We start from the raw sequence: 25,605 nt of genomic DNA on the forward strand, positions 1-25,605 counted from the left end.
CTGTCTGTCCATAGCTGTCCCTAGTTTGTCCATGCCTGGACCCTGACTGACCATGGCTGTTTCCTTGCTGTCCATAGTTGCCCCTAGTCTGTCCAAGGCTGGACCCTGTCTGACCATGGCTAGTTCCTTGCTGTCCATAGCTGTCTGTAGTCTGTCCATGACTGGACCCTGACTGACCATGGCTGGTTCCTTGCTGTCCATAGCTGTCTGTAACCTGTCCATGACTGGACTCTATCTGACCATGGCTGATTCCTTGATGTCCATAGCTGTCCGTATTCTGTCCATGACTGTACCCTGACTGACCATGGCTGGTTCCTTGCTGTCCATAGCTGTCCGTATTCTGTCCATGACTGTACCCTGACTGACCATGGCTGGTTCCTTGCTGTCCATAGTTGCCTCTATTCTGTCCGTGACTGGACCCTGTCTGACCATGGCTAGTTCCTTGCTGTCCATAGCTGTCCCTTGTTTGTCCATGACTGGACCTTGACTGACCATGGCTGGTTCCTTGCTGTCCATAGCTGTCCGTAATCTGTCCATGACTGGACCCTGTCTGACCATGGCTGGTTCCTTGCTGTCCATAGCTGTCCGTAGTCTGCCCATAAGTGTACCCTGTCTGACCATGGCTAGTTCCTTGCTGCCCATAGCTGTCTGTAGTCTGTCTGTGGTTGGACCCTGACTGACCATGGCTGTTTCCTTGCTGTCCATAGTTGCCCCTAGTCTGTCCATGGCTGGACCCTGTCTGACCATGGCTAGTTCCTTGCTGTCCATAGCTGTCCCTTGTTTGTCCATGACTGGACCCTGACTGACCATGGCTGGTTCCTTGCTGTCCATAGCTGTCTGTAACCTGTCCATGACTGGACTCTGTCTGACCATGGCTGGTTCCTTGATGTCCATAGCTGTCCGTATTCTGTCCATGACTGTACCCTGACTGACCATGGCTGGTTCCTTGATGTCCATAGTTTTCCGTATTCTGTCCATGACTGTACCCTGACTGACCGTGGCTGGTTCCTTGCTGTCCATAGTTGCCTCTAGTCTGTCCGTGGCTGGACCCTGTCTGACCATGGCTAGTTCCTTGCTGTCCATAGCTGTCTGTAGTCTGTCCATGACTGGACCCTGACTGACCATGGCTGGTTCCTTGCTGTCCATAGCTGTCTGTAACCTGTCCATGACTGGACTCTATCTGACCATGGCTGATTCCTTGATGTCCATAGCTGTCCGTATTCTGTCCATGACTGTACCCTGACTGACCATGGCTGGTTCCTTGCTGTCCATAGCTGTCCGTATTCTGTCCATGACTGTACCCTGACTGACCATGGCTGGTTCCTTGCTGTCCATAGTTGCCTCTAGTCTGTCCGTGGCTGGACCCTGTCTGACCATGGCTAGTTCCTTGCTGTCCATAGCTGTCCCTTGTTTGTCCATGACTGGACCCTGACTGACCATGGCTGGTTCCTTGCTGTCCATAGCTGTCCGTAATCTGTCCATGACTGGACTCTGTCTGACCATGGCTGGTTCCTTGATGTCCATAGCTGTCCGTATTCTGTCCATGACTGTACCCTGACTGACCATGGCTGGTTCCTTGCTGTCCATAGTTGCCTCTATTCTGTCCGTGGCTGGACCCTGTCTGACCATGGCCAGTTCCTTGCTGTCCATAGCTGTCCCTTGTTTGTCCATGACTGGACCCTGACTGACCATGGCTGGTTCCTTGCTGTCCATAGCTGTCCGTAGTCTGTCCATGACTGGACCCTGTCTGTCCTTGTCTGGTTCCTGTCTGTCCATAGGTGCCCCTACTCTGTCCGTGGCTGGACCCTGTCTGACCATGGCTGGTTCCTGTCTGTCCATAGCTGTCCCTAGTTTGTCCATGCCTGGACCCTGACTGACCATGGCTGTTTCCTTGCTGTCCATAGTTGCCCCTAGTCTGTCCAAGGCTGGACCCTGTCTGACCATGGCTAGTTCCTTGCTGTCCATAGCTGTCTGTAGTCTGTCCATGACTGGACCCTGACTGACCATGGCTGGTTCCTTGCTGTCCATAGCTGTCTGTAACCTGTCCATGACTGGACTCTATCTGACCATGGCTGATTCCTAGATGTCCATAGCTGTCCGTATTCTGTCCATGACTGTACCCTGACTGACCATGGCTGGTTCCTTGCTGTCCATAGCTGTCCGTATTCTGTCCATGACTGTACCCTGACTGACCATGGCTGGTTCCTTGCTGTCCATAGTTGCCTCTAGTCTGTCCGTGGCTGGACCCTGTCTGACCATGGCTAGTTCCTTGCTGTCCATAGCTGTCCCTTGTTTGTCCATGACTGGACCCTGACTGACCATGGCTGGTTCCTTGCTCTCCATAGCTGTCCGTAATCTGTCCATGACTGGACTCTGTCTGACCATGGCTGGTTCCTTGCTGTCCATAGCTGTCCGTATTCTGTCCATGACTGTACCCTGACTGACCATGGCTGGTTCCTTGCTGTCCATAGTTGCCTCTATTCTGTCCGTGACTGGACCCTGTCTGACCATGGCTAGTTCCTTGCTGTCCATAGCTGTCCCTTGTTTGTCCATGACTGGACCCTGACTGACCATGGCTGGTTCCTTGCTGTCCATAGCTGTCCGTAATCTGTCCATGACTGGACCCTGTCTGACCATGGCTGGTTCCTTGCTGTCCATAGCTGTCCGTAGTCTGCCCATAAGTGTACCCTGTCTGGCCATGGCTAGTTCCTTGCTGCCCATAGCTGTCTGTAGTCTGTCTGTGGTTGGACCCTGACTGACCATGGCTGTTTCCTTGCTGTCCATAGTTGCCCCTAGTCTGTCCATGGCTGGACCCTGTCTGACCACGGCTAGTTCCTTGCTGTCCATAGCTGTCCCTTGTTTGTCCATGACTGGACCCTGACTGACCATGGCTGGTTCCTTGCTGTCCATAGCTGTCTGCAACCTGTCCATGACTGGACTCTGTCTGACCATGGCTGGTTCCTTGATGTCCATAGCTGTCCGTATTCTGTCCATGACTGTACCCTGACTGACCATGGCTGGTTCCTTGATGTCCATAGTTTTCCGTATTCTGTCCATGACTGTACCCTGACTGACCGTGGCTGGTTCCTTGCTGTCCATAGTTGCCTCTAGTCTGTCCGTGGCTGGACCCTGTCTGACCATGGCTAGTTCCTTGCTGTCCATAGCTGTCCCTTGTTTGTCCATGACTGGACCCTGACTGACCATGGCTGGTTCCTTGCTGTCCATAGCTGTCTGTAATCTGTCCGTGACTGGACTCTGTCTGACCATGGCTGGTTCCTTGATGTCCATAGCTGTCCGTATTCTGTCCATGACTGTACCCTGACTGACCATGGCTGGTTCCTTGCTGTCCATAGCTGTCCGTATTCTGTCCATGACTGTACCCTGACTGACCATGGCTGGTTCCTTGCTGTCCATAGTTGCCTCTATTCTGTCCGTGGTTGGACCCTGTCTGACCATGGCTAGTTCCTTGCTGTCCATAGCTGTCCCTTGTTTGTCCATGACTGGACCCTGACTGACCATGGCTGGTTCCTTGCTGTCCATAGCTGTCCGTATTCTGTCCATGACTGTACCCTGACTGACCATGGCTGGTTCCTTGCTGTCCATAGCTGTCCGTATTCTGTCCATGACTGTACCCTGACTGACCATGGCTGGTTCCTTGCTGTCCATAGTTGCCTCTAGTCTGTCCGTGTCTGGACCCTGTCTGACCAAGGCTAGTTCCTTGCTGTCCATAGCTGTCCCTTGTTTGTCCATGACTGGCCCCTGACTGACCATGGCTGGTTCCTTGCTGTCCATAGCTGTCCGTAATCTGTCCATGACTGGACTCTGTCTGACCATGGTTGGTTCCTTGCTGTCCATAGCTGTCCGTATTCTGTCCATGACTGTACCCTGACTGACCATGGCTGGTTCCTTGCTGTCCATAGCTGTCCGTAGTCTGCCCATAAGTGTACCCTGTCTGACCATGGCTAGTTCCTTGCTGCCCATAGCTGTCTGTAGTCTGTCTGTGGTTGGACCCTGACTGACCATGGCTGTTTCCTTGCTGTCCATAGTTGCCCCTAGTCTGTCCATGGCTGGACCCTGTCTGACCATGGCTAGTTCCTTGCTGTCCATAGCTGTCCCTTGTTTGTCCATGACTGGACCCTGACTGACCATGGCTGGTTCCTTGCTGTCCATAGCTGTCTGTAACCTGTCCAAGACTGGACTCTGTCTGACCATGGCTGGTTCCTTGTTGTCCATAGCTGTCCGTATTCTGTCCATGACTGTACCCTGACTGACCATGGCTGGTTCCTTGATGTCCATAGCTGTCCGTATTCTGTCCATGACTGTACCCTGACTGACCGTGGCTGGTTCCTTGCTGTCCATAGTTGCCTCTAGTCTGTCCGTGGCTGGACCCTGTCTGACCATGGCTAGTTCCTTGCTGTCCATAGCTGTCCCTTGTTTGTCCATGACTGGACCCTGACTGACCATGGCTGGTTCCTTGCTGTCCATAGCTGTCTGTAATCTGTCCAGGACTGGACTCTGTCTGACCATGGCTGGTTCCTTGCTGTCCATAGCTGTCCGTATTCTGTCCATGACTGTACCCTGACTGACCATGGCTGGTTCCTTGCTGTCCATAGCTGTCCGTATTCTGTCCATGACTGTACCCTGACTGACCATGGCTGGTTCCTTGCTGTCCATAGTTGCCTCTATTCTGTCCGTGGCTGGACCCTGTCTGACCATGGCTAGTTCCTTGCTGTCCATAGCTGTCCCTTGTTTGTCCATGACTGGACCCTGACTGACCATGGCTGGTTCCTTGCTGTCCATAGCTGTCCGTATTCTGTCCATGACTGTACCCTGACTGACCATGGCTGGTTCCTTGATGTCCATAGCTGTCCGTATTCTGTCCATGACTGTACCCTGACTGACCATGGCTGGTTCCTTGCTGTCCATAGTTGCCTCTAGTCTGTCCGTGTCTGGACCCTGTCTGACCATGGCTAGTTCCTTGCTGTCCATAGCTGTCCCTTGTTTGTCCATGACTGGACCCTGACTGACCATGGCTGGTTCCTTGCTGTCCATAGTTGCCTCTAGTCTGTCCGTGGCTGGACCCTGTCTGACCATGGCTAGTTCCTTGCTGTCCATAGCTGTCCCTTGTTTGTCCATGACTGGACCCTGACTGACCATGGCTGGTTCCTTGCTGTCCATAGTTGCCTCTAGTCTGTCCGTGGCTGGACCCTGTCTGACCATGGCTAGTTCCTTGCTGTCCATAGCTGTCCCTTGTTTGTCCATGACTGTACCCTGACTGACCATGGCTGGTTCCTTGCTGTCCATAGCTGTCCGTAGTCTGCCCATAAGTGTACCCTGTCTGACCATGGCTAGTTCCTTGCTGTCCATAGCTGTCCCTTGTTTGTCCATGACTGTACCCTGACTGACCATGGCTGGTTCCTTGCTGTCCATAGCTGTCCGTAGTCTGCCCATAAGTGTACCCTGTCTGACCATGGCTAGTTCCTTGCTGCCCATAGCTGTCTGTAGTCTGTCCGCGGTTGGACCCTGACTGACCATGGCTGTTTCCTTGCTGTCCATAGTTGCCCCTAGTCTGTCCATGGCTGGACCCTGTCTGACCATGGCTAGTTCCTTGCTGTCCATAGCTGTCTGTAGTTTGTCCATGACTGGACCCTGACTGACCATGGCTGGTTCCTTGCTGTCCATAGCTGTCTGTAACCTGTCCATGACTAGACTCTATCTGACCATGGCTGGTTCCTTGATGTCCATAGCTGTCCGTATTCTGTCCATGACTGTACCCTGACTGTCCATGGCTGGTTCCTTGCTGTCCATAGCTGTCCGTATTCTGTCCATGACTGTACCCTGACTGACCATGGCTGGTTCCTTGCTGTCCATAGTAGCCTCTAGTCTGTCCGTGGCTGGACCCTGTCTGACCATGGCTAGTTCCTTGCTGTCCATAGCTGTCCCTTGTTTGTCCATGACTGGACCCTGACTGACCATGGCTGGTTCCTTGCTGTCCATAGCTGTCCGTAATCCGTCCATGACTGGACTCTGTCTGACCATGGCTGGTTCCTTGATGTCCATAGATGTCCGTATTCTGTCCATGACTGTACCCTGACTGACCATGGCTGGTTCCTTGCTGTCCATAGTTGCCTCTAGTCTGTCCGTGGCTGGACCCTGTCTGACCATGGCTAGTTCCTTGCTGTCCATAGCTGTCCCTTGTTTGTCCATGACTGGACCCTGACTGACCATGGCTGGTTCCTTGCTGTCCATAGTTGCCTCTAGTCTGTCCGTGGCTGGACCCTGTCTGACCATGGCTAGTTCCTTGCTGTCCATAGCTGTCCCTTGTTTGTCCATGACTGTACCCTGACTGACCATGGCTGGTTCCTTGCTGTCCATAGTTGCCTCTAGTCTGTCCGTGGCTGGACCCTGTCTGACCATGGCTAGTTCCTTGCTGTCCATAGCTGTCCCTTGTTTGTCCATGACTGTACCCTGACTGACCATGGCTGGTTCCTTGCTGTCCATAGCTGTCCGTAGTCTGCCCATAAGTGTACCCTGTCTGACCATGGCTAGTTCCTTGCTGCCCATAGCTGTCTGTAGTCTGTCCGCGGTTGGACCCTGACTGACCATGGCTGTTTCCTTGCTGTCCATAGTTGCCCCTAGTCTGTCCATGGCTGGACCCTGTCTGACCATGGCTAGTTCCTTGCTGTCCATAGCTGTCCCTTGTTTGTCCATGACTGGACCCTGACTGACCATGGCTGGTTCCTTGCTGTCCATAGCTGTCTGTAACCTGTCCATGACTAGACTCTATCTGACCATGGCTGGTTCCTTGATGTCCATAGCTGTCCGTATTCTGTCCATGACTGTACCCTGACTGACCATGGCTGGTTCCTTGCTGTCCATAGCTGTCTGTAACCTGTCCATGACTAGACTCTATCTGACCATGGCTGGTTCCTTGCTGTCCATAGCTGTCCGTATTCTGTCCATGACTGTACCCTGACTGTCCATGGCTGGTTCCTTGCTGTCCATAGCTGTCCGTATTCTGTCCATGACTGTACCCTGACTGACCATTGCTGGTTCCTTGCTGTCCATAGTAGCCTCTAGTCTGTCCGTGGCTGGACCCTGTCTGACCATGGCTAGTTCCTTGCTGTCCATAGCTGTCCCTTGTTTGTCCATGACTGGACCCTGACTGACCATGGCTGGTTCCTTGCTGTCCATAGCTGTCCGTAATCCGTCCATGACTGGACTCTGTCTGACCATGGCTGGTTCCTTGATGTCCATAGATGTCCGTATTCTGTCCATGACTGTACCCTGACTGACCATGGCTGGTTCCTTGCTGTCCATAGTTGCCTCTATTCTGTCCGTGGCTGGACCCTGTCTGACCATGGCTAGTTCCTTGCTGTCCATAGCTGTCCCTTGTTTGTCCATGACTGGACCCTGACTGACCATGGCTGGTTCCTTGCTGTCCATAGCTGTCCGTATTCTGTCCATGACTGTACCCTGACTGACCATGGCTGGTTCCTTGATGTCCATAGCTGTCCGTATTCTGTCCATGACTGTACCCTGACTGACCATGGCTGGTTCCTTGCTGTCCATAGTTGCCTCTATTCTGTCCGTGGCTGGACCCTGTCTGACCATGGCTAGTTCCTTGCTGTCCATAGCTGTCCCTTGTTTGTCCATGACTGGACCCTGACTGACCATGGCTGGTTCCTTGCTGTCCATAGCTGTCCGTATTCTGTCCATGACTGTACCCTGACTGACCATGGCTGGTTCCTTGCTGTCCATAGCTGTCCGTATTCTGTCCATGACTGTACCCTGACTGACCATGGCTGGTTCCTTGCTGTCCATAGTTGCCTCTAGTCTGTCCGTGTCTGGACCCTGTCTGACCATGGCTAGTTCCTTGCTGTCCATAGCTGTCCCTTGTTTGTCCATGAATGGACCCTGACTGACCATGGCTGGTTCCTTGCTGTCCATAGTTGCCTCTAGTCTGTCCGTGGCTGGACCCTGTCTGACCATGGCTAGTTCCTTGCTGTCCATAGCTGTCCCTTGTTTGTCCATGACTGGACCCTGACTGACCATGGCTGGTTCCTTGCTGTCCATAGTTGCCTCTAGTCTGTCCGTGGCTGGACCCTGTCTGACCATGGCTAGTTCCTTGCTGTCCATAGCTGTCCCTTGTTTGTCCATGACTGTACCCTGACTGACCATGGCTGGTTCCTTGCTGTCCATAGTTGCCTCTAGTCTGTCCGTGGCTGGACCCTGTCTGACCATGGCTAGTTCCTTGCTGTCCATAGCTGTCCCTTGTTTGTCCATGACTGTACCCTGACTGACCATGGCTGGTTCCTTGCTGTCCATAGCTGTCCGTAGTCTGCCCATAAGTGTACCCTGTCTGACCATGGCTAGTTCCTTGCTGCCCATAGCTGTCTGTAGTCTGTCCGCGGTTGGACCCTGACTGACCATGGCTGTTTCCTTGCTGTCCATAGTTGCCCCTAGTCTGTCCATGGCTGGACCCTGTCTGACCATGGCTAGTTCCTTGCTGTCCATAGCTGTCCCTTGTTTGTCCATGACTGGACCCTGACTGACCATGGCTGGTTCCTTGCTGTCCATAGCTGTCTGTAACCTGTCCATGACTAGACTCTATCTGACCATGGCTGGTTCCTTGATGTCCATAGCTGTCCGTATTCTGTCCATGACTGTACCCTGACTGACCATGGCTGGTTCCTTGCTGTCCATAGCTGTCTGTAACCTGTCCATGACTAGACTCTATCTGACCATGGCTGGTTCCTTGCTGTCCATAGCTGTCCGTATTCTGTCCATGACTGTACCCTGACTGACCATGGCTGGTTCCTTGCTGTCCATAGCTGTCTGTAACCTGTCCATGACTAGACTGTATCTGACCATGGCTGGTTCCTTGATGTCCATAGCTGTCCATATTCTGTCCATGACTGTACCCTGACTGACCATGGCTGGTTCCTTGATGTCCATAGCTGTCCGTATTCTGTCCATGACTGTACCCTGACTGACCATGGCTGGTTCCTTGCTGTCCATAGCTGTCCGTATTCTGTCCATGACTGTACCCTAACTGACCATGGCTGGTTCCTTGATGTCCATAGCTGTCCGTATTCTGTCCATGACTGTACCCTGACTGACCATGGCTGGTTCCTTGCTGTCCATAGTTGCCTCTAGTCTGTCCGTGTCTGGACCCTGTCTGACCATGGCTAGTTCCTTGCTGTCCATAGATGTCCGTATTCTGTCCATGACTGTACCCTGACTGACCATGGCTGGTTCCTTGCTGTCCATAGTTGCCTCTAGTCTGTCCGTGGCTGGACCCTGTCTGACCATGGCTAGTTCCTTGCTGTCCATAGCTGTCCCTTGTTTGTCCATGACTGGACCCTGACTGACCATGGCTGGTTCCTTGCTGTCCATAGTTGCCTCTAGTCTGTCCGTGGCTGGACCCTGTCTGACCATGGCTAGTTCCTTGCTGTCCATAGCTGTCCCTTGTTTGTCCATGACTGTACCCTGACTGACCATGGCTGGTTCCTTGCTGTCCATAGTTGCCTCTAGTCTGTCCGTGGCTGGACCCTGTCTGACCATGGCTAGTTCCTTGCTGTCCATAGCTGTCCCTTGTTTGTCCATGACTGTACCCTGACTGACCATGGCTGGTTCCTTGCTGTCCATAGCTGTCCGTAGTCTGCCCATAAGTGTACCCTGTCTGACCATGGCTAGTTCCTTGCTGCCCATAGCTGTCTGTAGTCTGTCCGCGGTTGGACCCTGACTGACCATGGCTGTTTCCTTGCTGTCCATAGTTGCCCCTAGTCTGTCCATGGCTGGACCCTGTCTGACCATGGCTAGTTCCTTGCTGTCCATAGCTGTCTGTAGTCTGTCCATGACTGGACCCTGACTGACCATGGCTGGTTCCTTGCTGTCCATAGCTGTCTGTAACCTGTCCATGACTAGACTCTATCTGACCATGGCTGGTTCCTTGATGTCCATAGCTGTCCGTATTCTGTCCATGACTGTACCCTGACTGACCATGGCTGGTTCCTTGCTGTCCATAGCTGTCTGTAACCTGTCCATGACTAGACTCTATCTGACCATGGCTGGTTCCTTGATGTCCATAGCTGTCCGTATTCTGTCCATGACTGTACCCTGACTGACCATGGCTGGTTCCTTGCTGTCCATAGCTGTCTGTAACCTGTCCATGACTAGACTGTATCTGACCATGGCTGGTTCCTTGATGTCCATAGCTGTCCGTATTCTGTCCATGACTGTACCCTGACTGACCATGGCTGGTTCCTTGATGTCCATAGCTGTCCGTATTCTGTCCATGACTGTACCCTGACTGACCATGGCTGGTTCCTTGCTGTCCATAGTAGCCTCTAGTCTGTCCGTGTCTGGACCCTGTCTGACCATGGCTAGTTCCTTGCTGTCCATAGCTGTCCCTTGTTTGTCCATGACTGGACCCTGACAGACCATGGCTGGTTCCTTGCTGTCCATGGCTGTCCGTAATCTGTCCATGACTGGACTCTGTCTGACCATGGCTGGTTCCTTGCTGTCCATAGCTGTCCGTATTCTGTCCATGACTGTACCCTGACTGACCATGGCTGGTTCCTTGCTGTCCATAGCTGTCCGTACTCTGCCCATAAGTGTACCCTGTCTGACCATGGCTAGTTCCTTGCTGTCCATAGCTGTCCCTTGTTTGTCCATGACTGGACCCTGACTGACCATGGCTGGTTCCTTGCTGTCCATAGCTGTCTGTAATCTGTCCATGACTGGACTCTGTCTGACCATGGCTGGTTCCTTGTTGTCCATAACTGTCCGTATTCTGTCCATGACTGTACCCTGACTGACCATGGCTGGTTCCTTGCTGTCCATAGTTGCCTCTAGTCTGTCCGTGGCTGGACCCTGTCTGACCATGGCTAGTTCCTTGCTGTCCATAGCTGTCTGTATTCTGTCCATGCCTGGACCCTGACTGACCATGGCTGGTTCCTTGCTGTCCATAGCTGTCCCTTGTTTGTCCATGACTGGACTCTGTCTGACCATGGCTGGTTCCTTGATGTCCATAGCTGTCCGTATTCTGTCCATGAGCGGACCCTGACTGACCATGGCTGGTTCCTTGCTGTCTATAGCTTTCCGTGTTCTGTCCATGAGTGGACCCTGTCTGTCCTTGTCTGGTTCCTGTCTGTCCATAGCTGTCTGTATTCTGTCCATGACTGGACCCTGTCTGTCCTTGTCTGGTTCCTGTCTGTCCATAGGTGCCCCTAGTCTGTCCGTGGCTGGACCCTGTCTGACCATGGCTGGTTCCTTGCTGTCCATAGCTGTCCCTCGTTTGTCCATGTCTGGACCCTGACTGACCATGGCTGGTTCCTTGCTGTCCATAGCTGTCTGTAGTCTGCCCATGATTGGTTCCCGTCTGTCCATAACTTGAGCCATAGTGAGTTTCCTCACCCTCATACTGACCAGGGCTGGAGTCCCGGCTTCCCGTGGTATTGTACCCCGATCTCCCCGACTCCGACTGACCTGATCCATGTCTTCCAGCGCGTTCTCCTGTGCTGTAGCTGGACTGTCCGTGGCTCGTCCCTGTCTGTCCATAGTTGTCCGTAGTCTGTCCATAGCTGGATCCAGTTTGTCCATGGCTGGACCCGGTCTGTCCCTGACTGTAGCCTTTCTGACCGTGGCTTGTTCCTTGCTGTCCATAACTTCCTGTATTCTGTCCATAGCTGGATCCGGTTTGTCCATGACTGGAGCCTCCCTGTCTGTAGCTATCCCTAGTCTGTCCATGGCCGGACCCGTTCTGTCCGTAACTGTAGCCTGTCTGACCGTGACTGTAGCCTGTCTGGCCGTGGCTGGTTCCTTGCTGTCCATGGCTGTCCGTAGCCTGTCCATAGCTGGACTCGGTTTGTCCATGACTGGACCCGGTTTGTCCGTGATTGGACCCTGTCTGTCTATAGCTGTCCCCAGTCTGTCCTTGGCTGGACCCGGTCTGTCCATGGCTGGACCCAGTCTGTCCATGACTGTAGCCTGTCTGCCCTTGTCTGGTTCCTGTCTGTCCATAGGTGCCCCTAGTTTGTCCATGACTGGACCCAGAGTGACCATGGCTGGTTCCATGCTGTCCATAGCTGTCCCTAGTTTGTCCATGACTGGACCCAGACTGACCATAGCTGGTTCCTTGCTGTCCATAGCTGTCTGTAGTCTGTCCATGAGCAGACCCTGTCTGACTATGGCTAGTTACTTGCTGTCCATAGCTGTCCGTTGTCTGTCCATGACTGGACCCTGACTGACCGTGGCTGGTTTCTTGTTGTCCATAGCTGTCCAAAGTTTGTCCATCCTTTGTTGCACCACCTCTTGACCCTGATCTGTTCCCTCCACTGCTCCCTGACTGACCTCCTGAAATGGACCCATGTCCACCATGGCCGGTAGTCTGACTGCCGGAATTGGACCACTGTTGTTCATAATCTGAATGGTCCCCTGCTCCAGACCCGTGCCCCTGTCCCGCACTTCTTCCTGATTGACCCCCAGTGCTGGACCCACGTCCAATATAGCTAGTCGACTGCCCCTTTCCAGATTGACCTCCCTGCCTTCCACAGGCACCCGATTGGTTGGATCCAGAGGGACATTCCTCCCCACCGAACCCCCAGCTTACCCCTTGCCCCCCACAACCTCCAGACTGCCCTGAGCCTTGCTTTGTCAGGCTCTCTGTCCTGAATCTGGATGACCCCCGCTTCTTGCTGCCTTGTTTCTCTCCCACATACTGGCCCCCCAACTTGTGCTTCTGTTTCCCGCTGCCCCCTTGGTGCTCGTGTCTGGCCTTGTGCCCATGTCTCACGGTCTCTCCTGATGGCTCAGACCCCCACTCCTCTCCTGCACTCCAACTTGATTGGCTGGCTCCCCTCCCTGCCTCTGCTTCCCCATCCTCCTCCTCCTCCTCACCCTCTTCACCTTCCTCATCCTCTTCACCCTCCCCCTCAGGCTGGCTGGGGTGCCCCTGCCCCCAGGGATGCCGGCCGGATTTCTGCTTTGACCCTGAAGCTGAGCAGAAGTCCTTGCTGACCATCTTGTTGCAGGCCTGGGTCAGCTTGAAGACCAACAGGAGGAACTCGGTGAAGTTCACTCTCCTGTTGTGGTCCTGGTCAAGCATCTGCATGATGGCGTCCACCTTGTCCGGATCATTGGGATTCTGGTAAGAGAGGCAGGGAGGGAGTTGGTTAGCGGAGGAGGGAACTGGGCCAGTCTGCCCAGGGTTTCTGTTGGCTGGAGCAGCCTGGGCTATTCCCCTTCTGGTCTCCCTAGACGTTCCCTGGGACCTTGGCTCCTGTAGACACTCCTGGTTCCATCTGGACCCTGATGGGTCCAGAGTTTGTGGACTCCCCACACCTTCCTTCTGGTCTAAGCATTTCAAACTCCCCAGACTCCTCCTGGTCCTTCCAGACACCCAAGCTCCCTAGACATTTTTTTCTGGCCCCTCTTGATACCCCTCTAGACACTCACAGGCTCTCCCCAAACTCTCCTGACTACTGTCATCACTTTACCTAAGAATCCCTCCTGAGCCCTAGACACCCCCTCAGCTCCCCCAAACTCTTTTTGACAACCCTCCTTCATTTCTTACCCTCTCGGCCGTCCCTCCTGACCTCTGTAGTTAAGCTCTGATCTTCCTTAAAGCAACTCCTGACCCCTATACACCCCCTTCCAGCCGACAGATGGTCGTTAGCACGGAAAGATCAGAGATATGGGAGGGTGGAGAGGAAGGAGAGGCAGAGATGTTTTGGAATCTGGTTTCCATTCCCATCAACCTGCAAAATCCACTTTAACAGCTCTTTGGTGAATGCATGAATGAAACAGTCCCTTCTTTAAGAGTCAACGGTGCAGCCACTTTTTATCTCTGGGGATGATCTCCATCTCCCATCCCTCCCCCAAAACAGGGGAAGAAACTCATCCCGAGAACTGCTCTTCAGAGAAGGCACCAGACAAAGTGGGCCTGAGGGTGGGAGACGGGGCAGGGGTAATTGGGTCAGAAAGGGGAGGGGGACAGAGTTGACCCTGACCTTCAGAATGGGGCGAAACTCTTTCTTCAGAAGTTCCTTCAGCTCCCTTTTGCTCAGCGTTTCACAGTGTCCATCTCCCTGAGTGTAGTGGTAGAAGACGTCGATGATGGTGGCGATACTCTCCAGGAGTTGAGACATGTTTTCAGCAGAGTGTAGGAAACCTGCATAGAGAGAAGAAAGCCCACAGCCCTCCTTCAAACCTCTTCCTTCCTCTCAACCCGTTTGGTGGAAGGCAGTGGAGGTTTTTCTCTTCCTAACTCTTCCCAACCTCACTGAAGCGTCAACCAGAAGGCTCAGAGAGGGCAAGCCATCAGAATCAACAGCTAGCCTAAAGCCAGAGGTGGTGAGTCCCACCTTCTGGTCTCCCTCTCTCTCTGGCATTTCCATTATGCCCCAGATTCTGTGAACCCAACACATCCTCCTCCCGGGATCCAGGCCCGCAGCCGGGAGGTATGGAGCGAAGAGGGTGCCCACTGTGTACCTGGTTTGCTGGAGGAAGAGGTTGGATCTGGACCGGTGCAGCTTGCAGGGTGCCAACTGCCTGGCCACCGGGGCTTTTTATAGGGGATTTAATTGTCCAGTGATGACACCCTCTCTGTGGGTTGGACTGAATCATTCCCAGGCCAACCCAACTCCACCTCTCTCTCTCCCTCCACCTCTCCTCTCCCGCTCGTTCTCTTGCCACCAAATTTGTTTACCTCGCCCTGGGTGGCACTGCCACCTACACATGAAGATATCTTAAAGGATGGATTTTTTTTTGGTGGGGATAGGGGGAGAAGGAAAGATGGGGACTAGGATAGCAATGGCAAAAGGGGGGAATGAACCCATATGGCCAAGGGGTGCTACTGGGTCATGGTCGAAACCAAGACATGACAGGGGGGTAGGTGGTTTAGGATCAAGGGTGTGGGGCTGGAGCCAGGGCTAGGGTCGTTGCCCAGATGATTGGGGATCGGGCTTGAAGGTTGAGTTGGAATCGAGTCAGGGTTTTTTATGATATTTGTTAAGTGATTATTATGTGTCAAACACGGTTCTAAGTGCTGGGGTTGGTACAAGTTAATTAGGTCAGATGCAGTCCCTGTCCCACATGGGGCTCACAGTCCAAGTAGGAGGGAGAATGGGTATTAAATCCCCTTGTTACAGATGAGGAAATTGAGGCACAGAGAAATTAAGTGACTTGCCCAAGGTCACGCTGCAAGCATCTGGCAGAGCTGGGGTTAGAACCCAAGTCCTCTGACTCCCAGGCCCATGCTCTTCCCACTAGGCCACACTGCTTTGCTTAGAGTTAGGGTCAAGGTGATAGAACTAGTGTTATAGGGTAAGGGTTAGGGTTGTGGTATAAGAGCTAGAGAAATTGAGGGGAAGGGTTAAGGTTGGGGTTTGCATTGGAGTTAGGATTATGAAGTTAAGGAGAAGATTCTAGGTTTGGGTTAGGATTAGGGTCAGAGTAGGGTTGGGGTCAGTGTTCATTCATTCAATTGTATTTATTGAGTGTTTACTGCTTGCAGAGTACTGTCCTAAGTGCTTGGGAGAGTACAAGACAACAATAAACACATTCCATGCCCACCACAGGGTCAACACTGGAAGGATTTGATTCCTGTTTAGAATTGGGGTCAGTTTCAGGGTCAGGGTCAGAGCCAAATTAAAGTTAGGGTCAAGGTCAGTGCCAAAACTAAGGCTAGTGATTACTTCATGGTCAGGGCCAAGGCCAGGGTCAGGGTCAGGGTCAGGGGCAGATTTGGGGGCGGGGTTAAGGTTATGGCCACATCTCTGGAGCGGGGGGTCAGAAGGAAAGGAGGGGTCAGACCCAGATTTGGATTGCTGAAGATGTTTCCTCCCTTCCCTCCTCACTGCCAGGGTTGGACTCGATGACCCTCAGTCTGTCTCTGACTCTCCGTGGGTGTAGGGCCCCACCCAGCCCCAGGGACAAGCGCCACCCTTTACGAAAGCCCCAGTGTGTCCCGATCGGAAAGGAGCCCAGCACACTGTCCTCTCCATGGTTGCTTAGGTGCAGGGGATGGAGGCAGGGCCAGAGAGGGCCTGACCCAAAGAGGTAGGGTCCAACAATGGTAGCCCTGCAGGGTGATGGCTCAGTTGACCCCTCTGGATATCTGGGTTGGGAATGGGGGGCAGAAGCACGAGAAGGACAGAAGGGTGTCCTGGGCTATGGTGAGCCAGAGTGGAGGCTAGAGTGATGGGGGTACAAGGGCAAGTCTTCCTGCCTTCATAAGGGACACCTCTTCAATCTGGAAAAGATGTGTAACCTGATGGGGATAGCAGGGGAGGTCAGGTGAATATTATTTTAGGGTGCCATAATGTGATGGTCTGAAGCCAACCCTATTGGGGCCACTTGCTTGTCAGACTCCATCAACAGCCAGTCATCATGTCAATCAATGGCAGGCAACCCTAGCACTCACAAGAATACCTGCCTATTCAAATGTACATTCAACTATTCATGTCTGTCTCCCCCATCAGAGTGTAAATAATAATAATAATAATAATAATAATGGCATTTGTTAAGCACTTACTATGTGCAAAGCACTGTTCAAAGCGCTGGGGAGGATACAAGGTGATCAGATTGTCCCAATGTGGGGCTCATAGTCTTCATCCTCATTTTACAGATGAGGTAACTTAGGACCAGAGAAGTTAAGTGATTTGCCCCAAATCACACAGCTGTCAGTTGGTGGAGCCACGATTTGAACCCATGACCTCTGACTCCCAAACCCATGCTCTTTCCACTGAGCCACACTGCTTCAAACTCCTTGTAGGCAGGGACTACATCTCTACTCTGTGTTATACTTTCCAAATGAGTAGTTCAGTACACTGTACCCAATGGTGCTTAATAATTACTGCTACTACTACTTCTACTACTACTACTACAGAAGCAGCATGGCATAGTGGATGGGGCATAGGCCTGGGAGTCAGGAGGTCATGAGTTCTAAACCTGATTTTGCCACTTGTCTGCTGTGTGACCTTGGGCAAGTCACTTAATCAATCAATCAATCAATCGTATTTATTGAGCGCTTACTATGTGCAGAGCACTGTACTGTACTTAACTTCTCTGTGCCTCAGTTACCTCATCTGTAAAATGGGGATTGAGACTGTTAGTCCCACATTGGACAACCTGATTACCTTGTATCTACCCAAGTGCTTAGAACAATGCTTAATTCATTCATTCATTCAGTCAGTCATATTTATTGAGCGCTTACTGTGTGCAGAGCACTGGACTAAGCGCTTGGGAAGTACAAGTTGGCAACATCTAGAGATTGTCCCTACCCTACAGCGGGCTCACAGTCTAGAAGGGGGAGACAGAGAACAAAACAAAACATATCGACAAAATAAATTAAATAGAATAAATATGTACAAATAAAATAAATAAATAGAGTAATAAATATGTACAAACATATATACATATATACAGGTGCTGTGGGGAGGGGAAGGATTCATTCAATCATATTTATTGAGCACTTACTGTGAGCAGAGCACTGGACTAAGCGCTTGGGAAGTACAAGTTGGCAACATCTAGAGATGCCTTATTATTAATAATAATTGTAGTATTTCTTAAGCACTTACTATATGCCAGGCACCGTACTAAACACTAGGGTGGATTTAAACTAATTGGGTTGTACACAGTCCCTTGTCCAACATGGGGCTCACAGCCTCAATCTTCATTTTACAGATGAAGAAACTGAGACACAGGGAAGTGAAGTGACTTGCCCAAAGTCTCACAGAAGACAAGTTGGTGGAGCCAGGATTAGAACCCAGGTCATTTTGACTCCCAGGCCCATGCTCTATCCACTAGGCCATGTGGCTTTCTCAGTGTTCATTCAATTGTTCATTCAATCACATTTTTTAAGAGCTTACTGTGTACAGACCACTGTGCTAAGCACTTGAGAGAGTACAACAGAACAAGAGACACATTCCCTACCCACAATGATCTTACAGTTACTGCTATTACTACTACTTCTACGACTAGTATTACTTCTGTTGCTACTTGCTCAGCGTGGTTGAGCAGCATGGCTCAGCAGAAAAGAGCACGGGCTTTGGAGCCAGAGGTCATGGGTTCAAATCCTGCTCCACCAGTTGTCAGCTGTGTGACTTTGAGTAAGTCACTTACCTTCTCTGTGCCTCAGTTACCTCATCTGTAAAATGGGGATTAAGACTGTGAGCCCCCCATGGGGCAACCTGATCACCTTGTAACCTCCCCAGTGCTTAGAACAGTGCTTTGCACATAGTAAGCACTTAATAAATGCCATCATTATTATTATTATTACTGTTCATTTCTTAATTACATGCCCGTTTAATTCTTTATCTGCTTTTGCTTATTTTTAAATTATGTTGAAACTTTTACTCTCTAATCTACTGAATATTTGAAAATTTGTACCTACTTGATTTCTCCCATTAGATTGTAAATTCCTCCAAGGGCAGGGACCATGACTTTTTTTTTTTTGATATGTTTCCAAGGTCCCAGTACAGTGCTGTGTACCCAGTAGGTGCTCAGTCAGTGCCTTTTGCACAGTAGGCAATCAGTATGGAGAAAATAATAATAATAATAATAATAATAATAATAATTGTTAGTAGTTCACTATGTGCAAATCATTGAATTAAGCACTGGAGTCGATTCAGAATATTCAGGTTAGAAAAAGTCCCTGCCCAACATGGGGATCCCAGTCTAAATAGGAGGGAGAATGGGTATGGAATACCCATTTTACTGATGAAATTTAAGTGATTTACCCAGGGTCACATAACAGACAAGTGTTAGAGCTGGGATTAGAGTCCAGGTCACCTCATTCGCAGGCCCGTGGTCTTTCCTGTAGACCATAATGCTCAGTATAGCACATGCGAAGCACATAGCAGGGTGGATAGAACAGGGACCTGGAAGTCAGAAGGATTTGGTCTCTAATCCCAGTTCTGCCACTTGTCTGCTGCGAGACCCTGGGCAAGTCACTTTACTTCTCTGTGCCTCAGTTCCCTCATCTGGAAAATGGGAATTAAGAGTGTGAGCCCCATGTGGGCCAGGGACTGTGTCCAATCTGATTATCTTCTATCTACTCCAGCACTTAGAATGGTGCTTGACACACAGTAAGCACTCAACAAGTACTATCATTCAGTCCTGAGGATGCAGGTGGACAGGGCAGGCAGGGAGGAAAGAGTGCATCCACCCTAATCCCATCCCGCCCTGTAACCTCATTGTGTCTCCAAAGTAGTCCATGAAACATAGGCATGGACAGAATTCACTACCTCTGATGTTACTGCTTCTGCTCCTTCTCCTGGAGAGAGAGAGAAGGAGAAAGAGAGAGAAAAAGGTGGGGGGGGGGGGGGAGAGACAGAGAGAGACAGAGAGAGAATAAACACGGACAGAACCCGCCAGAGGGCTCACACGTGCTCGCTTTGGGTGGGACAGTTGTTTCATATTGGGTATTATTAACAGCTGCCTCATTGTGCATTATCGGCAGGTCATTATCGTTAATAATCATTTCTGCATTTCTCCAATCTGTTGAGAGATAGATTGCATCTGCCCAACCCTCTCTACTATAACTGCCATCCCCTCCCACGGGCGGCTCCCAGGGCCCCAGGGAGGACCAGCCAAAGTGAAGCCAACAGCTGAGAAAAACTTCCATCTTCCCACTCGACCTCGTCTCCTCTTGCCTCCCAAGACAACTGTCCCACTCTTCTTTCACCCCTCACGCCAGACAGGAATTCCTTCCCCCCTCCCCTCCCCAAAAATAAGCATCCTAAAAATCCCTCCCGCCAACTCTTCTCCCTTCATCCTGCCCAGCCCCCTGCCTCCGGTTGGGTGGGCGTCTCCCTTGTCATTGGGCATCCGATTTGATATCAATCCCCCTCTCCCGACTTTTGGGTCTTCCTGAGATCCCTCTTGCTTCAGTGTTAGCTCAGGATTGTAAGCTCGTGGCGGGAAGAAAATGTATCTGTTATACTGTACTCTCCCGTATGCTTAGTACAGTGCTCTGCACACAAATAAAGGCAGGAAGGGGAGGATTGGAAGAGAAGGAGGGGGAGTAGGGGAGAGAAGGAGGGGGAGTAGGGGAGAGAAGGGAGAGGATTGGAGAGAGGGTAATAGGGAGCAGGAGGTGGACGCAAGGAGAGGGAGGATGTAGAAATGATAGTAATACTATTTGTAAAGCACTTACTATGTGCCAAGCACTGTTCTGAACGCTGGGGTAGATACAAGGTAATCAGGTTGTCCCACGTGGGGCTCACAGTCTTAATCCCCATTTTACAGATGAGGTAACTGAGGCACAGAGAAGTTAAGTGACTTGCCCAAAGTCACCCAGCTAAGTGGCGGAGGCGGGATTAGAATCCACCATCCTTGACTCCCAAGCCCGTGCTCTTTCCACTAAGCCGTGCTGCTTCACAGAGGGAAGAAGGAGAGGAGCAGGAAGAAAAAAAGAAGAGGAGGTTGAAGGGGTGGGAGAGGAGAAGGAAAAGTTAGTTGATAGTGGAAGCTTTTCGTCTCTCAAAAAAAGGAAACGAATTCTCTCTTGCCTCTCCTTTGTCCTCCCCTGTCCCACCAGGTTGTCCCTGGATCCCGTTTCCATCCTCACCCTCCTTGTCTCCATCAGTCCCCTTCCCCTCCCCATTTCTCGCTTCCACCCAATTGTCCCAGCCCCAGCCCGAGACGAGCCTCGTCCGCCACCCACGCGCCCTCCGACTCGCCCTGGAAAATCGTACGTGTTGGGACCCGCCTCCCTCCCTTGCTCCCTCCCTCCCACGGAAGGCCCGCGGCCAACAAGGCCCCCACTCTGGCTTTGTTCTGCCACGAGACAGGTTGAGCTGGGTCTTCCAGATTCATTTGACCACCCCTCCTCCCTTTCACCCCCTGTCCACCCGGTACCCAGAAAACAGGGAGAGAGGGGTGAGGAGAGAGGGAGATTAGAGGGTGGGCAAGGTGGGGTTTGTATTGCGGGCACATGGTGTGTTTTGTGGATACCCCAATCCCACCCCTATCTGGAGGATACGGGGGCAGGAAAGGGCGAGGGGAGGGCATTCTTTGAAGGGACAGGGCCCTCCCCGACTCCTGGGCACTGAGGCAGGGGGATGCACCAGGTGACCTCCCCTTGGAGAAGAGGGTGACTTGAAAGTCACGGTATGGCAGCGGGGGGTGGTCTTTTTCTCCTTTTGTCCCTTTCCCGATCGCTGGAAGAAGGTGATCAAATCAATCAATGGTATTTATTGAATGTTTACTATATAACAGCAGCTCCTCAGTCAACACACCTTGTGCAGAGTCAGGAGAAGCCAGCTAGTGTTTCCAGGGGAGGAATGTCCCCTGAGACATAATAGCTATTATTATTATTATTATGGTATTTGTCAAGGGTTTTACTATGTGCCAAGCACTGTTTTAAGCACTGGAGTAGATACAAGTTAATCAGGTTGGACACAGTCCCTGTCCCCCATGGGGCTCACAGTCTTAATCCCTATTTTCCAGAAGAGGTAACTGAGGCCTGGAGAAGTGGAGTGACTTGCTCAAGATCACACAGCGGACATGAAGCAGAGTGAGGATTAGCGCCCACGTCCTTCTAATTCCCAGACCCATACGTTACCCGCTAGACCATGCGGCTTTTCTGTTATAATAATAATAATAATTGTTAGGTCTTACTGTGTGTCAAGCACTGCTCTAAGTGCCGGGTAAGATGAAAGATAATTAGGTGAGATGCAGTCCCTGTCCCACACAAGGCTCACAGTCTGAGTAGTGAGGAGAATGGGTATTGAATCCCCTTTTTACAGACGAGGTCACAGAGGGACAGAGGCAAGTTAAGTGACTTGCTCTAGGTCCAACAGGCACATGGTGGATCTGGGATTAGAACTCAGGTCCTCTGACTCCCAAGCCTGTGTTCTTTTCACTAGGCCACACGATTCCTCGAAGGGTCCAGGGCCAGACAGGCCACCTCCAGGAGAGGGTCAGACATGTCCGAGACACCCCTGACAGTCAGCTGGGCCATCTGGGCTGAAGCTCCTCACTGACTGCATGTTCTGGGACCTAGGCTTCCCCAAGGCCTTTGTCGCCATAATCATCATCTTCATCACTGCTGCATCAGAGAAACAGTATGGCTTAGTGGATAGAACCCTGTCCTGGGAGTCAAAAGGACCTGAGTTCTAAATCCAGCTCCTCCACATGTCTGCTGTGTGACCTTGGGCAAGTCACATCACTTCTCTCGGCCTCAGTTCCCTCATCTGGAAAATGGGGATTAAGAGTGTAAGCCCCATGTGGGCTAGAGACTGTGTCCAACCTGAATAAGTTGTATCTACCCCAGTGCTTAGAACAGTGCTTGGTCCGTAGTCAGCACTTAACAAGTACTATTATTATTATTATCATTATTATTAATTACCTGTATCTACCCCAGCTCTTAGAACAATGCATGGCACACAGTAAGTACCCAACAAGAACCATAATAAATGATTATTAACAACAACAGGGCTGAAGTGGGAGCCTACTGTATGCAGAGAATGAAATTGGGTATCTACTGTGTACAGAGCTCTGAACTGGATGCCTACTGTGTAGAAAGTGCTGAAATGAGCACCTACCATGTACAGACCACTGGGCCCCTCCTGTGTACAGAGTACTGTACAGAGCACCTACTATTTGCAGAATGCTGTACTGGTCACCTACTGGGAGCAGAGCACTGAACTGGGCACATATTGTAGTGGTGCTTACCTTGTGCTGAACACTGGGCTGTACTCTTGGGCATATACAACAGCAATTAAAAATAAGGCCCTTGCCCTCGAAGGGCTTCCAATTCAATTGGGGGAGGGGGCATGGGGACATGAATGGAGGAACAAAAACTGGGTGAGGGAGAGGATGAATAATATTTGTCCACATCCTGTCCATCCCCCCTCCGACCCCTTACCCCTGGCCAGAGGAAGGATATTGTTATTGTTATTCTGTACTTTTTCCAAGAGCTTAGTACAGAGCTCTGCATGCAGTAAGTGCTCAGTAAATACGATTGAATGAATGGAACCACTTTCCTGTCATATCCAACAGACCACCACTCTCCCCAACTTCAAAGCCTTATTAAATTCACATCACCTCCAAGAAGACTTCCCCACCTAAACTCTCATTTCCCCTGCTCCCTCTCCCTTCTATGTCTCTCTCACACTTGGATTTGTACCCTTTATTCATCCCACCCTCCGCCCCATAGTCCTTATGTACATATCTACAGCTTATTTTCATTCAATCATATTTATTGAGTGCTTACTGTGTGCAAAGCACTGTACTGAGTTATTTTAATGCCTGTCTCCCCTTTTAGGCTGTAAGCTCTTTGTGGGCAGGGAACGTGTCTACTAACTCCGTTGTACTGTACTCTTCCGAGCACTTAGTACAGTGTTCTGCACACAAAAGACACCCAGTAAATGCCATTGGTTGATTAATGAGGCAAAGCACGAGTGAATGAGTCAATAAATTAATCTATAACAAATAAACAGATTCATGCTTGAGTGTGGAGGTGGCAAGTGGGACAACAAGGCTGGGAAGAAATGTGTGAGTGTGTGTGTGTGTGTATGGGGAAGCAGCACATATGTATGGGGAAGCGGCACGTATGTATGGGGAAGCAGAGTGGCTCGGTGGAAAGAGCTCGGGCTTGGGAGTCAGAGTTCATGGGTTCTAATCCCGGCTTCGCCACTTGTCAGCTGTGTGACTTTGGGCAAGTCACTTAACTTCTCAGGGCCTCAGTTACCTCATCTGTAAAATGGGGATGAAGACTGTGAGCCCCCCGTGGGACAACCTGATCACCTTGTATCCTCCCCAGTGTTTAGAACAGTGCTTTGTACATAGTAAGTGCTTAACAAATGACATTATTATTATTATTATTATACAGGGGGAAGCAGGATAATCATGGAAGACTCCCAAAGGAGATGACTTTTTATAAGCAGCATGGCATAGTGGACAGACCCTGGGCCTGGGAGTCAGAAGGTCATGGGTTCTAATCCCATCTCCACCACTTGCCTGCTGTGTGACCCTGGGCAAGTCATTTCACTTCATGATGCCTCAGTTACCTCATCTGTAAAATGGGGATTGAGAGAGTGAACTGCATGTGGGACAAGGACTGTGTCGAACCTGACTAACTTGTATCTACCCTTGTGCTTAGAACAGTGTCTGACACATAGTAAACACTTAACAAATACCACCACAATAGAACGGTAATGCAAAGGGGATAGGATGGGGTTTGGAGGCCAGAAAGGGGAGAAGGGGAAAGCAAGAGGATCGGAGACTGGAAGGGGGAGCAAGAGTTGGTGGAAAGATTTCACAGGATGCCCAATGGACCTGTCAACCCCCCTGCCCAGCTGGATCAATTTCTCTCCATGGAAGAGGGAGCCGTGAGCAACCCCTCCTATTGGGTATCAACAAATCAATCATATTTATTCATTCAATCATTTATTAAGTGCTTACTATGTGCAGAGCACTGGACTAAGCACTTGGGAAAGTACAGTGTAACAATGTAACAGAATTGGAAGACATGCTGCCTTCCCCTATGAACTTACGGTCTAGAGGGGTGAAAGTATTTAAGTATTTACCCTGATAGATGGGAAGCAGTGTGACATGGTGGATAGAGCATACGCCTAGGAGTCAGAAGGTTATGGGTTCTAATCCTTGTTTTGCCACTTGTGTGCTGAGTGTCCTTGAGCAAGTCACCTGACTTCTCTGTGCCTCACATCTGAAAAATGGGGATTGAGACTGTGAGCCCCATGTGGGACAGGGACTGTGTACAAACTGATTTGCTGATATCCACCCAGTGCTTATTACAGTACCTGGCATACACAGTAAACACTTAACAAATACCACAACTAAGCCTTTTCATTGAGTTCTTTGCCCTGTGTGGGATGGAAGGGAGGGGAAGAGTTGATGGGAGGGGAAAGGTAGTGGGGAGATTTGAGGTGGAGACATCCACCTGACCGAATGAGCTATCTCCCCAAGACCTGGAGGACTAGGGATTGTTCACCTCAGACAACACTGTTTGAGGCTCTGTGGAACTCTGGCTGCCACAAAGCAGCCTTACAGATAGAACTTGTGAGTTTATCAGCCTGTGAATGTTTCTTACCTCTCGTGGTGCCTAGGAGCCGAATCAAAAACACCCCTGTCCTCACCCCGCCCCATGTCAGCTATCCAGGCTGGTTCACCTCTGTTTACTCCCTTGGGGCATAGCTCTTATGGTCCAACTAATAAAAAAAGGCTGTAAATTCCTTTATGAGACTGAGGGTGCCATGGAGAACGGTCCTGGGTGACTATACAGTGGGTTGGGGCTCCTCTGAAAACCAGCTTTCACGTGGAAGCAGCATGGCCTAGTAGGAATCAGGGGATGTGGGTTTTAATCCCAGCTCTGCCACAGGTCTGCTGTGTGACCTTGGGGAAGTCACTTCACTTGTCTGTGCCTCAGTTTTCTCATCTGTAAAATGGAGATGAAGAGCATGAGCCCCATGTGGGACAGGGACTGCGTCCAATCCATTTGCCTTGTATCTATCCCAGTGCTTGGCACAAAGTAAGTGCCTAACAAATACCTAAGTTATTATTATTATTGTTATTGTTTCATGGGGTTTGGGGGGAGGGACTGCTATGAGCAGACAAGTGTGCAAAAGGGCT

The 25,605-nt window shown here is 51.0% G+C and overlaps 1 protein-coding gene across 1 annotated transcript; it reads right to left on the reverse strand.

The window, feature by feature from the left end:
- Positions 1 to 8,372: 8,372 nt before the first annotated feature.
- On the reverse strand, positions 8,373 to 19,425 carry LOC119946998 (cornulin-like). Its single transcript, XM_038768474.1, has 11 exons — positions 19,393 to 19,425; positions 19,266 to 19,282; positions 15,702 to 15,782; positions 14,429 to 14,556; positions 14,016 to 14,176; positions 12,931 to 13,150; positions 12,256 to 12,398; positions 12,130 to 12,166; positions 11,494 to 12,050; positions 9,691 to 9,790; positions 8,373 to 8,404 (listed from the first exon to the last, which is right to left on the reverse strand). The coding sequence occupies exons 1-11, from the start codon at positions 19,423 to 19,425 to the stop codon at positions 8,373 to 8,375; spliced, it is 1,509 nt and encodes a 502-aa protein (XP_038624402.1).
- Positions 19,426 to 25,605: the final 6,180 nt, after the last annotated feature.

Source organism: Tachyglossus aculeatus, chromosome Y4 (assembly GCF_015852505.1).
Source record: "Tachyglossus aculeatus isolate mTacAcu1 chromosome Y4, mTacAcu1.pri, whole genome shotgun sequence".
In the NCBI taxonomy this organism is placed as follows: domain Eukaryota; kingdom Metazoa; phylum Chordata; class Mammalia; order Monotremata; family Tachyglossidae; genus Tachyglossus; species Tachyglossus aculeatus.

Bases quoted from the DNA above. Each gene is read 5' to 3' on its own strand.
- LOC119946998 (XM_038768474.1), bottom strand. From the start codon at position 19,425: ATGAAACAACTGTCCCACCCAAAGCGAGCACGT. The intron at 14,177-14,428 runs GTTGGGTTCACA...CTCTCTATGCAG, and splicing joins GGATCCCGGGAGGAGGATGT to GTTTCCTACACTCTGCTGAA. The intron at 8,405-9,690 runs GTCAGACAGGGT...AACCGCGGACAG, and splicing joins GCAGCAAGGAACTAGCCATG to ACTACAGACAGCTATGGGCA.